The 14,118-nt window shown below is 39.6% G+C and overlaps 2 protein-coding genes across 3 annotated transcripts in view; one reads left to right on the top strand and one right to left on the bottom strand.

The window, feature by feature from the left end:
- The window catches only part of tmem145 (transmembrane protein 145), a 42,092-nt gene extending 34,502 nt beyond the window's left edge, over positions 1-7,590 (top strand). The window contains exons 12-15 of the mRNA XM_086311258.1: positions 1,954-2,126; positions 2,815-2,935; positions 3,289-3,477; positions 4,976-7,590. Coding sequence (XP_086167384.1) covers positions 1,954-2,126; positions 2,815-2,935; positions 3,289-3,477; positions 4,976-5,215 — 723 coding nt within the window. The 3' untranslated portion in view covers positions 5,216-7,590. The remainder of the gene's footprint in view (positions 1-1,953; positions 2,127-2,814; positions 2,936-3,288; positions 3,478-4,975) is intronic.
- Positions 7,591-10,334: 2,744 nt separating this feature from the next.
- On the bottom strand, positions 10,335-13,225 carry mrpl17 (mitochondrial ribosomal protein L17). 2 transcript variants are annotated; one of them, XM_086311257.1, is made up of 4 exons: positions 13,099-13,225; positions 12,804-12,995; positions 10,893-10,961; positions 10,335-10,786 (listed from the first exon to the last, which is right to left on the bottom strand). In XM_086311257.1, exons 2-4 carry the CDS (start codon positions 12,975-12,977, stop codon positions 10,532-10,534), a joined length of 498 nt encoding a protein of 165 aa, XP_086167383.1. In that variant the 5' UTR covers positions 12,978-12,995; positions 13,099-13,225; the 3' UTR covers positions 10,335-10,531. The 2 variants fall into 2 exon arrangements, with proteins under 2 accessions (XP_086167383.1, XP_086167382.1); XM_086311256.1 differs by having other exon boundaries at positions 12,804-13,199.
- Positions 13,226-14,118: the final 893 nt, after the last annotated feature.

Below are 14,118 nucleotides of genomic sequence, written 5' to 3'. Positions count from 1 at the left end.
TTTCTGGTTTCACCTTGTCAAATGTGTGAATTTCATGCTTTTTATAATGCTTTGGTTTTGAAGTCTTCAGTGGATAGAATGAAATAGTTGTCTTTTGTACGGATATATTAATTAAAGCAAGATTGATTGCTTCAATGGGGGAATAACTGAAAGAATAATCAAGACTGAAAATATCCTTTAGTGCCAGTCCTGTGAACGGTGGCGATCAAAGCTTTCAGTTCAAATACGAAAACTTTCCGATCCCTTTGCCCTTCAGGTGTGACATGAAAATAGCGTCTGAATTATATCCGGGATGATTGGGTACAAGATTTCTCACACACCTAAACTCGACACAGCATCTGCACTTGTGTTATTGCTGTCTTTGGCTTTTTTAATAATCTCATAAATATTCATAGAAGAGTTGGGCCCATAGATCAGCGTGGGGCGTAATGGCTTTTCCTGTCAAGTTATTCATTACATTGATACATTACTAATTATGAAAATGCATCAAGTTGATTGTAAAAACAAAATGCTGAAATTCATTGATGAGTTACAAATTTTCTATCTTGACAGAAACAACCAGACAGTTCCCAAGTGCAACCACAACATTTATGGTTCCTTATGCCAGTGCATATAATGTACTCGAGCTCAGATCAAGAACCTTTAGAGTTTTCCTTGACAGGGACGTTAGACTTTGTAATCAGCCTCCACTCATTAATTCTTATGCCTCTCTAGGTTCCAGCTTCGATGAGCTTATGAATTAATAACAGACTCGTTGCATACATCTCTGCATACTGTAAAGCCTGCAGCAACGTGACATGTAAACATGGTAAATGCAGGGACGGTGGATTACAGTGTTTGAGGACAGCACGGTGGTGATACATTTGGCACAGTGTAGTGGAAGCTCACTGATAACTCTCACAATACAATATGTGGATCCGAGGCAGTATAATTTCTCTGGTGCCTGCCCTCTTATATGGTCGCTGCTATTAAAGAGCTCAAAACTCCAGGGAGCTCCTGCTAAAAATAAGCTTAACTAGGTTACAATTGGAACTGAAAGGAAAACTTGTACACTGTTTCTTGGGTTGCAGTCAGGAATCTGCCAGGCCCTCTGAAATCAAAGCAGGGCTGTGTTCTAAGTGTTATAGCTGTCTATTACCATATCTGAATGTGTGAAAGCATTTAGTGTGACTCTTTCCAAGTGTCTGAATGAGTGAAAACAATGTTGAATTATTTCTAATCATTCCTACTGGCGATTCAGGAGGAAGTATCAAAAGTGTTTGTACTTCAAATTTTATTTGTGCTTTAAGAGCAAACTCGTGGCCGTAAAAGTGGGATTTTGTCATAGTTAAGTTCTGCCTGAATTTCCTTTTCACCCTTAAATCATAGACAGACAACTTCAAGCTGTTGTGGAAAACCTGTTCACAAAATTCATCCACAGCACAACCACACGTGTCCCTGCAGGTTCAAATCTACATCTTTGCATCTTCTTTTCTCATTCTTAAATTTATACAAAAATTGTGTACCCTTTTAGATATTGCAATACAGAATTAAAATACTTTGTGACTCTCTGGTGTGCTGGGGAGGTTTCAAGCAGGTCCACACAAACTACTCAGATCTATGCATTATGCAGTATGAGTAACCCTGGATGGCCCATGCTATCCTGTCACTGGACTGTGAAATGCAATCTAGTATCAGCAGATTCAAGCACATGCCCCAAATACACACATACAAAGCCGTGCACACAAATACCAGTGACCTAGTTGTGAAGTATCGGTGTCAAAGACTCACACTGAATGCTACAAGCAGAGCTTTGCCTCTGTCATCACAGTGGATCTGCTGAACCATGAGCTATCCATCTTAGTAATTAAAGCACCAGCTTCAGTATAAAGCTTCTTCCCTCCTTTTGTGTAAAATATTTTGTACTTGTTTTAATGTGTGCGTGGTAATTTTGGCATCATTTCCTCCTGCCAGTTCTTTGACCCAGGTGAAGTGCTGTACGCCTACGACAGCCCTGCAGGATACGGACTCATGGGCCTGCAGCTGGTTGCGTATGTGTGGTTCTGCTATGCCGTGCTGGTCTCCCTGAAGCACTACCCCGAGAAGCAGCCCTTCTACGTCCCTTTCTTCACCACATACACACTATGGTGAGACCTGCACTGCTCTCTGCGCTTAATAGCACCAGAGATGGTACTGGGGTTTTGATTGCACAAGTATTAAAAAAAATACACATTTCTCTGCTTGAGGACTCTCGATTTGAATAATTTATGCTGTTCTGTGGGAAAAAAGTGCATGAGAAAGCTCATGTTTGAGCTATCTGGGAATAAAAAGGTGTTTACACATCTTCTCTGCAGTAGTGTGCGGCCAAACACTTTTACCTCACACGGTTGCAGTGTATCATTGTTTCTGACTGCATGATTGCTAAACAATACTGTGTGTTTTTCTGAGTTGGTGAGATATCTTCTATTAGAATAATTTATGCTTCTTTATATGTGTGCCAGATATTCAGTGCTTTGTACTGGATCAGCTACATACTTCTACACAATCCTGAGAAAAAAAAATCTTGAAATTACACTGCTTAGTATCTCTAGCCGTCACCCACTTATATATAACAGCAGAGGCTTGAAATGAAGAGTAGATTACAAAGACTAATATTATCTATGTATTTCTCCCTCATTGCAACCACAATCCCCCGCCTCATTATCCACATCTCTGCTCTTTCCATCTTTATCTCTCTATATGCTTTAAATCTTTTAATCTCTCCCACCATCAGACCACATTCTTGTAGTTTTTTGGGGGTCTTTATGTCTAAATGTGTTCACTTTTCCTCCTCAGGTTTTTTGCTGTCCCTGTTATGGCTCTGATTGCCAACTTTGGGATTCCTCGTTGGGCTCGGGAGAAGATCGTCAACGGCATTCAGCTCGGGATCCATCTCTACGCTCACATCGTCTTTCTTGTTCGTATCGATCGCCCACTCGCATGCAGACGAGTTCATATTATTTAAGTCACTTTTTCCGTTGTCAGTCATACATTATTTCTTACTTAACTTCCTCATGCTGGTTGTCTTTTACACACATCATTATCTTCCTTTTTCTCACCTTCGACACGTTATTATTTAGTAATGAGCCCGGCTCAGGCAAATTTCCGTTCGCATGCCTGCTCACTACATTCCTCGCACTTTCCTCTTCTCTCTTGGATCTGGATGCGTGAAGGCTACTATATACCCTGATTTTAAACTGCGTCTATATGTATATGTGTGTTTATTTTATATGCACATCTGTGTCATTTTCTAATCTGTTTGCCTTTTAGGTTATCACACGGCCTTCAGCTGCCAATAAGAACTTCCCATATCATGTACGGACATCCCAAATTGGGATTCTGCTGTCCAGTCCGAAAGGCGGTGAGGGGGCGGAGAGTTTTCCTCATCATGCCTATGGAAATAGCTCCTTCCTGGGAGACTCGCAACCTAACTTCACCGAACTTTTCTCCATCCAATCAGTAAGTGTAAACTGCAAGTGTTTATGTATATTTGAATTTATACTATATAGAATATAACTGGATCAGTTGTTTCCTAATCCTTTTCAAATGTGCACATTTCTGTGAAAAGTGAAATTACCTCATTGCCTCACCCTAAAAAATTCCATTAGCTTAATAATAAAGTAACTAAGGGAAAATGTTTACAGGGATTACTTCTTCCCAGAAACTTTCATAGCTTCCTAAATGTGACAGGCGAGTGCAGTGAACACAGACTGATATTAAAACACTTTAGCACAGTGAAATAATAATTAAATAGGAACTTTGACCTGATTTGACCAGAAGTATTTTTTAGTCAGATGCATTTACAACCCCCCCCCCTCCTCCCCCCCCCCCCCCCCCCCCCAAAAAAAAAAAAACAAAACAAACAAACAAACATCAAGCCCCTGACATTTAGGTGGTGCAACATATCTACAAACTTGTTTTTCTGCCCCTACGAGGTTGTGGTGTTCAGGTTTCAAGTTGAGTAGCAATTTTCTTAGAATAATTCCTCCTCTTGAAGCCCTTGACTGTGAAAGTTGAGACCTGATAGATGAGTGCCATGAACAAACTCTAGGTTGGTATATCCACACCTTGGACTTCTCTGGCAGGCCTGATTTGTTAGTGGAAACCAGCCAAGTTTCCAGTCTTTGGTTGATATTTGATCGATGCCGCGTCACTCAGGCTGTTGTAAGCGACTCTTCTCAAGCCCTTCACTGGTTTCTTGTGATGGATGGTATCTGAAAGTTTCAGCTTCAATTAGAGCATGGAGACTTTTCTTTCCTTCAGCACCAGCAATCTAAACCAACTAGATAATCTGGCATTGCAGTCAAGACACATTTTGAGTGTGGTCCCACTTGCATTTCATCCACTGGACCACTATTTCTCCTGTGCTTTCCAGTTTTATCTCCATACCTGTGTACTACAGACACCTCTATTAGGATTCATGCTTTCTGGAGTAACTGAGGAGGTATTCTGCCCCCTCAGGCACCTGTCAGGCCCACTAAGCAGGAAGATGGTTGGGTAGATCTGGGGCATTCATCACCGTGGGCTGCACTGGCCTGTGAGCCAGAGCCCAATAGCTGTAGTTACTGTGAACAATTACACTTCCATCAGAGGCCTAGAGACCTGGTAGATATTCAGAGAGCACAAGGTGTTACACACGCTTTCCAAAACACATTTTATACCTTTTTGTTTTCCACTGGTGTTCTTTCTTCTTCAAGAAGAAATACTAGGTCAGACTAAAGACTAAAGATATTTCTGTGTCTTCTGGTGTTATCATTCTGTTATTGGTAGTCATTAAAGGCCACTGTTCCAGTCAGGTAAACCTGTATATGTTTAATTTCCCTCAAAGTATCTCGGGCATTTGCTGCCATAGTTGGTTTACTGATTGGTGTCTGCAAAGTCCTAATTTATGGTCAAGACAGCCTATGTAGAGGATCAGACCATGACAAATGTGAAACTCTCTTCTTCTTTTTTCCAGGAACCGGTAAAGACGGTGGAGGAGACAGTGGCCCGTAAAGGGCCAGATGTGCAGAGAAATAGCGAACAGAAGATCGTCACCACTGCTGCAGACTTAACGTCGATATTGCCCTCACCTCCGCCTCCAATACCCCCGCGCCCGGCCACACGATCACCCCCACTCCCACCCCGGCTTCCGTCCTTTACAGAGTATTTCACCATGCAGAGTGGAGGAGGAGCAGGATTTGGAACAAAGGCATGAGATGGAGAGAAAGGCAGGACAGAGGAAGTTGGGCAGTAGGGCGGGGGGGAGCATGAAAGCAAGGACAGAATGACAATAAAAATAGAAATAGTGACAATAACTTAAGAAATATAGTGGAATTCAAAGTATTACACTTATGACAGAAAAGGTCAGCCGAAAAAAAAAAGAAATGAAAATGTTTGGAAGGACGAAGAAGAGATCATCAGAAAAGTGAATCCCTAAACGGTCGCTTTTCACCTTTGAATGGAAACGATCAGAATGGAGGAGTGAGGAGAAATGGCTGAGGCACAAGTGCAGAGCTTGTTAAAGAATAAAGAAGCAATAAATATTTGATGTTGACCAGTAAAAGGCACACAGGGAGAAAGATGACAAAGTGGATGTAGCCAGAGCAAAAAATGATAGCTGTGCACAAAGCGGAAATGAACAAAATTCTTGAAATAGTTTTCATTCAAAAATTCATGAGGCATTGATGGTGTGCCTGAAAGAGTTTGTAAATAGCTAAACCCGGTGAGTGCTACCAATCTACATAGTTTTTTATTTTTTTTTTAAAGAAGGAAAGATTTATTTTTGTTTTTTCCACATCATTAAATTGTAGTTGGTGCTGTGACCATAGAGAAACATCATGCCATTACATGTTCTGGGTTAATCTAAAAAAGGATTTTTTTTTTATTTTTGACACTGTTTGATAAAGCTTAGATACATTTACTCTATACGAAATCTGTTCGGTTTATTTATATTCTTATATGCCTTCATTGCAGCTGGCTATACTGGATTGATATGCTGATGTGTAACTGTAAATGTCACGTTTACTGTGGGCACTCCTAGGTACAGTGCTTGTAAAAACACGCATGTTTGTATTGTATTTCCTGTCTGATTATATGTACTCAACATGACCACACAATATTTGCATATTGTGTGTATTGAACTCTTTCATTTTGTAAATGCATACAATAAGCTTCAGTATATTTCGACTGGATAAACTCTGTTGTTACTCCAGTCAAAAGCGTCTTGCGCTGTTTGAGACACAATATAAAACAAATGTTATATTGTTTTTTTGTTTTTTTTCTTTGGTTGAATTTTCACTAGAGTACAGAATATGCCTGTTTAAAAAAAAAAAAGTCATTTCTGTGTATGTAGACGTTGGTGAATGTACTGATGCAATACAGCACAAGGACAGGGGTGATTTTCAAGTTACTGGAATTACTCTAGTATACCTTTTGTCAATTTTTCTTTTTGCCTCTCTTTGGCTTCCTTACATCTGACACATCCATGACTTAAAAGCTGGAGGCTGCCTTTTTTTATAGAATACAAGTAACTTCATTCTCACCTCTGTCTCAATCCTGAAACACGAATATTATATTTGTCGGGTTCTCGCGCCTGAATAATTTACCCAGTGTGAGAAGCTGAACAAATATTACTAGTTTTGTATCCCCTAATATTGAGCTATAACAAGAAAAAACAACAAAAAAAAACTTGTAGATGAACTGTGAAACAGATACCGTGTACATTTCGTCTGTCCTGCATGGAGCACTTTAATGTTCCTGGTCTTAGTCTGTTTATTCGTGATGATGTCACCTTATAAGACTGCTTTGAAACCTGTATTCCTACAACATCGAGTACTATTCCAGATGCATACACCTGTAAATACAGTCCAAAAACGCCATCAACTGTCCAAACGTTTGAAGTTAACGTTTCATGCTTAGTCAGTGTAACACAACACTGAGTCTCACATGCTGGTAAGATTTATGTAAGGGTGTCATTGAGACTGAGTACACTTGACAAATTCAGTGTTTTTTTTTTTATCTCGACCTTTCATTCATTTCTGGCTTATAAAATCTGTGGCTCTGCTAATTATCCACAGATGTGTCACTGGCAATCTTTCTGTAATGGAGTTTAGGCAACGTTAGGACTGTGGTGTGTACCTTGTAATGTAATCAGAGGTGTAACTTAGTCTGTGCAGCTGAATGATACTTGAATTGGAGTATTAGCTGTTATTTCTGATTATGTTTCTGATTTGTATTTGGCATGTCTGCCATTTCGTCATCTGTTGACCATTGTTATGGTTGCCATGACTTGACAGATTAGAAACTGGGTGACTCGATATACCTACTGAATTGTGTATCCCTGCTTCAACCTTGTTTATAATGACTTTTAATTACAGAAATGACACAAAGAACTGGGGACAGAGCGCAAAGAAAAGAGATTGTGTATGCATGACAGAAAACAGCACAGCTTTTAGGCTACTCAGAGTGATCTGGTTAAGAGCACATCATTAAAGCACCGTCAAATGCATTTTAATGGTGTCAAATAATAATTCTAAAGAAGCTGTACATATACACTTTTTGCCAAAATAATAAAAAAAATCTTTGGTTTTATTAGAGGCTTTGCCTGGCTTTGTGTTATATGGCTCCTGTGTTACGATCCAGTTAGGACAAGGGCACGTGTCCAAAGGAGTAAATCTAATATTTGTAAATCAAATTTAGAATCTGTTCTCATTACAAGTCCATTAAAGTAAAACACCACAGGGACAGACTCCAGCCTGCTCACAATCTGATGTAGGCTAGCCTAATTGTTTCGCAGTCACTGCCAATATCCTGTTTGGTGACCCCTGAAGTACAGAGCCACAACAAAATGCCAGTGTTTGAGTTTCAGGTAGAGACACAAGCTTTCATTATGACTAATGTAACAGTCTTCAGAGAAAAAAATGAAAAAATATAATGCTTGGTAATGAGCAGTGTGATATAAAGCAATGTTGCTTCCCAGCAAGAAGGTGCCTGGTTTAAAGCCAGGCTGGGGCCTTTTTTCTGTGGAGTTTGCATGTTAGAGTAACCGGTGAATCTAAACCGAGAATGAGTGGTTATCTGTCTCTATGTGTTAGCTCTGCAATAGACTGGCAGCCTGTCCAGCCCAGCTGTGATCCTGAATTGGATAAGAGGATGGATGAATTTGTTTTTTTCTTTAGTTTAATGTTCCCAGAAAAAGTGACATGTGACACATTGTATTAGGGATTTGTCAGTATGAAGTAGTGTATATGCAAAGGCACTAATAACAGGATGGTGGAGGGAAGATGTAGGCCATTATTTTGTAAATTTAGGTCTTAGATGTGAGATTGGCTGCCACTTTATTAGGTACATTTTACTAGTTATCATTTTGGACCCTGTTTTGTCTTCAGAACTCCATTAATTTATTGTGACATGGATCTAACAAGGTGCTTGACACAATCCTGAGAGATTTGGTCCTTATTGACATAATATCACAGAGTTCCTGAAGAACCCAAAGATGCTCTGTTGGATTGAGGTCTGGTGACTGTTCAGGCAATTTGAGTGCAGTGAACTAATTTCTATTTTCAAGAAACCAGTTTGAGGAAATGCACTGTGATGCTAACCTGCTGGAAGCATCCACCAGCAGACGGGTACATCGTGCTCATAAAGGGTGAGCAACAATACTCAGATTGTGACATGTAAATTACACTGTTTGTGCCAAATTCTGACGTTCCCATCAAAATGTTGCAACAGAAATCAAGACCAGGAAATCTTTTGTTACTCATTTTTTTGTGAGTCTGTGCAAATTGTAGCCTTGGCTTCCTGTTTCTGACAGCAGTGCACCTAGTGTGAACTTCTGCTGCTATAGTCCATCTGCTTCAAGGTTCAACATGTTGTGCATTCAGAGTTGTTCTGATCATGGTGGTCCAGGAAAATCAGAGTAGATCAGCAGTTTCTGAAATACTGACCAGCCCATCTGCCATGAATGAATTGAGCTTCTGCCACAGATTATCTGATTAGATATTTGCAGCAGTGAGTCGCTGAACAGGTGTACCTAACAAGATGGGTAGTGATTGTACAGTTGTGCTTTATATAAATGAAATTTGAACATGTCCATAATTCCTTGTGTTAGTTCCGCTGTCGACTAATTTTATATATGACGTGTCTACCATTGTCTGTGCTGTTGCATGTCAATAGACGTGACTCAGGTGGCTGAATCACTACTTCAACCTTGTCTATACTGACATTAACTACAAGACTGGAAAACGATTAGTGAAGAGAACTTAGAGACAACGTACTGTCCAGAAGTCCTCCTTTAAACTGGAATTACACCAATTTGCACATGAAAGCAACCCTGTATAACCCTGCCACGTGTATTATATTTGAAGTTTAGAGACTTTTACATCATCACTGCAATCCTTATCCTGAAAAACATAAACTGCGCAAAAATAACAGATGTAGCAAAAAGTATATATATTAAAACTCATATATGTAAATTGCTAGTTTTAATTTGTTTTTTGTTAACACTCAACAGTCAACACTGAATTTTCTGGCAATTATTTAATTGTTCAGGCTTTACAGGGTTAAAACCAGTCATATGTAAATTACATTACTCACCTGGTTACAGTGCACTGTACTACTGGTAAACTGATTGCTGCTGTTCATGGGGTTACTTTAACATGCATCGCACACCTAAACAGTACTGCAGGACAAGCATACCCTAACGCTGCAGTGCCCATACCAAGCAGGACAATGAGCTCTGGCACACCGCAAAAAGTGCAACAGCTCAGGGGACTTGACAAAGAGTTCAAGGGGTTGACCCAGCCTCCAAACTCCCCAGATCCCAGTCCAATCGAACATCCGTGGAATGCGCCATTACAAATCCCATTCCACGGAGGCTCCACTGTGCAACCCACAGGACTCACAATCATCTACTGCCATTCACCACAGAACTCTCCCAGAGGTCCCATGCCCCAGCAGGTCAGAGCTATTTCGCCAGCTTGAGGAGAGCTGTGTAATGTAATTCAGGAGGTTTTAATGTTGTGGTTGATTGGTGTATATGTCACAAGGAGCGCTATGTATCCTGTAACGCCTTCAGAAAATTGATGACATGTCCAAAAATAATAGTAACATTGCTTGTGCTTGAAAAACAACAAATTTATAAGAGTCATGCTCTGTTATAAACAGGAGATATGGAATATGCAGTTGTAGAGTAGCACAATTTTGATCATTACTTTGACTCTTTTAAAATTATAACCACAATCACCACACAGGAAAAGCAGTTTATTTGTGAACCTATTTATGAATGCTCAACAGCATGAATCTGGATTCATTAACAATCAAAGGAAAACCAAACATTTCTTGCTTATCTTAAGAAAGAATATTTATTAATACACAATCAGAAATACTTTACAGAGCTGCGGCTTCTTTTGGTAAAGAACTGCATCAGTGTCTTTAAGCCACAGTCTGCAGAATATGGAAGTGGCTCTTCAGGAGCATTTCAGTACAGCACCATCACCCTTCAGCAATCTTTGATCCATCTCCATGGTGGCAACTACGGCTTTGTGTCTAACTGTTGTGCCCTGTCCTCTCTGTAGCCTTTGAGGAGCTGGTTGATAAGAGTCAGTTCATTTTCCTTTTTTGCAGGATAAAGGGGTGGGAAAGGGTTGCCTTTGTACTCCAGAACAGCCATCTTAGCTCTGTCCAGGTTCTGTCTGTTGGGGATGCGTGCCAGCCGTGTGTAGCTGTTTGAGTGGTTCTCAAACCGTGGAGCCAGGACCTTGAAGAGCTTTGGGACCAGATCCTTCTCCTGAAGAGAAGAAGCATACTTAAAATAAGCTCCACATCAACTGTTTTATATTCAGAGCTACACGGTTATTATCTTTACAAAGTGAAGAAGAGCTGCAGACACATACCGTCAGCCAAAAACTGGCCATTTTCATCGCCTTCTCATCAGTGTCTCCCTTTTTGGCATAGTCTACCAGCTAGAGGGAAAAAAGAAAAGATAAAAGAAAACATCGAAAGTCAGACGCATGTCAAAGAAAATGAATTAAAGACCTCTTTCAAAAAATATAAGGCTTTCAAACCTTGTTAAGAAGTTTGAACCATGTTTTTTTAATATGCTAGAAGACAAGTCATGAACAAATAAAACAAATTTAAAAAAACAAAACAAAAACAGCTACTATTGCAGCATGCTAATTAAAATGAAAATCACAAATTCAGGCAGTCAGGATTTCACACATATACCGAATATTAGGGCAGGGCTCATGTTATCTGCATGTCCTCGTTTTGTTTCAGTTAAGTGTGAGAATCTGCTGCTTTTTCTGTCATTTACAGTTGCGTGAGTTTCGTCATCTCATCCGTGTCTTACACTGATCCACGTGAAAACAGAGCAAAGAAGTGATGATTAATTTGACTTGACAACTTGTAATGTTGCCCTGAGAGAGGGGAAAAAACAAACCTTTCTTACAAGTGTTAATCTATTTAATTGTTATATTTGTATTAACATGTTTTGTTGATTCACTTTAATAGCTGAAACTTGCTAATTCTCAGTGTGGTACAGGCTCTGTATATTTTGTCAGGATCCTCTAAAACACTCAGTTTTACGTAGCGAGCAATTTTGTGAGTGCGGAGCCAAGGCGTGTGGCGAAGACCAATTTACATATTCACAGATGTCTGCATACTGAATAAGGCAAAGTTTTAGAGTTAGAACAATTTTAATGCAATAAAGGGTTATTTTTTTATATGAAAAACAACTTCTAAACAGGGATGAGCAAAACTATTTCAACTTCCTTCTAATAACACTCAGTAGGAGTCTACACAGTGCAGACATGCACACATATTAATATGCATAACCAGTTCCTATCAACTGAATAATGAAAAACTTTTAAGCAGCAAACTGCTCAGTGACATACTATATGCACAAATTTCCCACACAGGGGTTCTCCACCGCAATATGATGAAACTTGAGTGTGCTTCACACACACCTAAACCCAATTTAAACTACACACCAGGACTCAATATTCCAGTCAATATTCCACAGCACCAGTGATCCGCTACCTGCTCTTGCTGTGGAAGTATTTTTTATACTCTTTTTGTTATTCTGGGGGGTGGGTGGGGTATTCTCACAAATCATATCAAGACATTTGGAGCCAGAAAGAAGTGGAAAGGTAAAAGCTACAATCAGTTTTGGCAAAATGGCCAAGAAAGCTGCAGAAATTGCAGTCAAAACATAACATAGCAGTAAATATTTTAAGTAGCCAAGAAGTACTGTTTTGATAGTAGGTACAATAGTACAGAAATTACTTTTTTGCTTACAAAAAAGGTCACTTATTTAATATATAAATTACTTATAAAACTCCTTTAATATTGTCTATATACAGCCTATACGGCTCAGATCTCAGTCAGACGGTGCAGGCTTATGAATGAATGAATGTGTATTTTCACAATCTGCAGTGGAAACAATGAGCTGTGAAAACCAGCAAGCGTTCAATTCATTGATTGGTTGGAAGAACGTGTCTGTTTCAGCTGACCGGAGAGTGACCCGAGTGTTGCACTGGCCAATATGAACTGATTGATTAAAACGTTGTTTATATTAATTGTTATGTTAGTAACATTAGTGAGCTGCTGTGGGTGTAACAATCCTCTTAAGATGCGAGTCCACGTGTTTCTACCTAATAACTGTACTGGCCTTATTAGAAAGGCATCCCCGCAGATTAAACAATAATGTTATTAATAATTACTCATATTGAATTTGGCTAGTTAGAACTACTCAGATACTGTTAGATTTCACCGTTTCTAAGCATACTGGTTCCTCACATGGTCACCTTTTCGGCGTAGAAGCGGACTTCATCTGCTCGGGCCAGCGTGGTTTCTATCCTCTCGTGTCGGACCAGTCCTGTCAAAATGTTGCGCAGCATGTCGATCCTGGACCGCGGGCCCAAACCCATCCTCCGGGCCATCCGGCCGTGGGAGATCAACATTTGCAACGTGAGGCGCATTTTGTCGGATAGCTTCGCCTACGAGAGCCCGCGTCAGACAAAATAAAACTCAAAAAGCAAAGAAACGTTTAGAATATAATCTACCTAAACCACTGTTTATACACAAAATAGAGCAGGTTACCTAAATGTTAGAAATATTCCGGAGGTCACATATATCAACGATATATGTGCAAGAGTTGACATTGGTGGTACGTCGGCTAATACGTCCGACTGGGTTGCGAAATTGCGAGAAGATAGTTCCGCTTAACACCGCCGCTACCTCACCTACAACTGGGGTCCTTTTTAAAAAACACCTTCTCTATATGTTTTTGTTTGCTTGGTTAAAAAGCATTGTTATACTGTTGTTGCGTGTGTGCATGTAAACTGTGTAAACTGATGAATGTTACGAAACTATTCATATCTAGATAACTTTTAGGCATTGTTGTGCCTCCCACGACTCAAAAGGTTATGACCCAGTCTCAAAATTTCGACTTATTCCTGTTTCAAAATTGCTGAACTTTTTTCAGATGCCACCCCAAAAAGGTTGTTTCAGCGGTAAAAAGTTTTTTTTAAATGATAAACTATCAGAGCATTATTAACCCAAGAGTTTGCAGGCTGATTTTAAAAGGGTTAGCTGGACTGAACTAGACCCATTCACCACTGAGTCAAGACAGAAGTACAGATACACCTGAAAGGGCTGTATCTGAGTGTTGTGTGGTATAGATGTATAATAGAAGGTTTTGACAATGACAACTACTTAATAATAGTAGTTTGCTTTAAAGAGGAACAAATATTGTTCTTTGTATAGAAGAATTATTTTGAAATGTACAGGTTTTTGTATCACATATTTTCCTGTTTGAAAGGCATAAGAACCAATAAATGATGTGACTGATTGACACGAGAAGGAGTTACTGACCAGTCTATGCTTTCAACAATGCTAATATGAAAGCTTTGACATAGTAATGAATAAACCTCCCAAAACATGACTCGTGGATTTAATAGGACCGATGGGAATTTGGAAAATTTCTGTCACAAAAATACAGATTGAATCCATGCATCCATTTTCTTTTGCTTATCCTTTTAAGGGTCAGGGAGCAAAGTTTGCTGGTATGCATAACCAGCAGCATACATTAAATAGGTGATAGTGGTTTATGTTAAAGAA

The sequence above is a fragment of the Aulonocara sp. 'chitande type north' Nkhata Bay genome, linkage group LG11 (assembly GCF_057382095.1).
Source record: "Aulonocara sp. 'chitande type north' Nkhata Bay isolate Kocher_YH1m ecotype deep benthic linkage group LG11, A_spYH_male_GT1.1, whole genome shotgun sequence".
Lineage (NCBI taxonomy): Eukaryota > Metazoa > Chordata > Actinopteri > Cichliformes > Cichlidae > Aulonocara > Aulonocara sp. 'chitande type north' Nkhata Bay.
The sequence above is the reverse complement of the archived record's forward strand: the minus strand, read 5'-3'. Positions and strand labels throughout refer to the sequence as shown.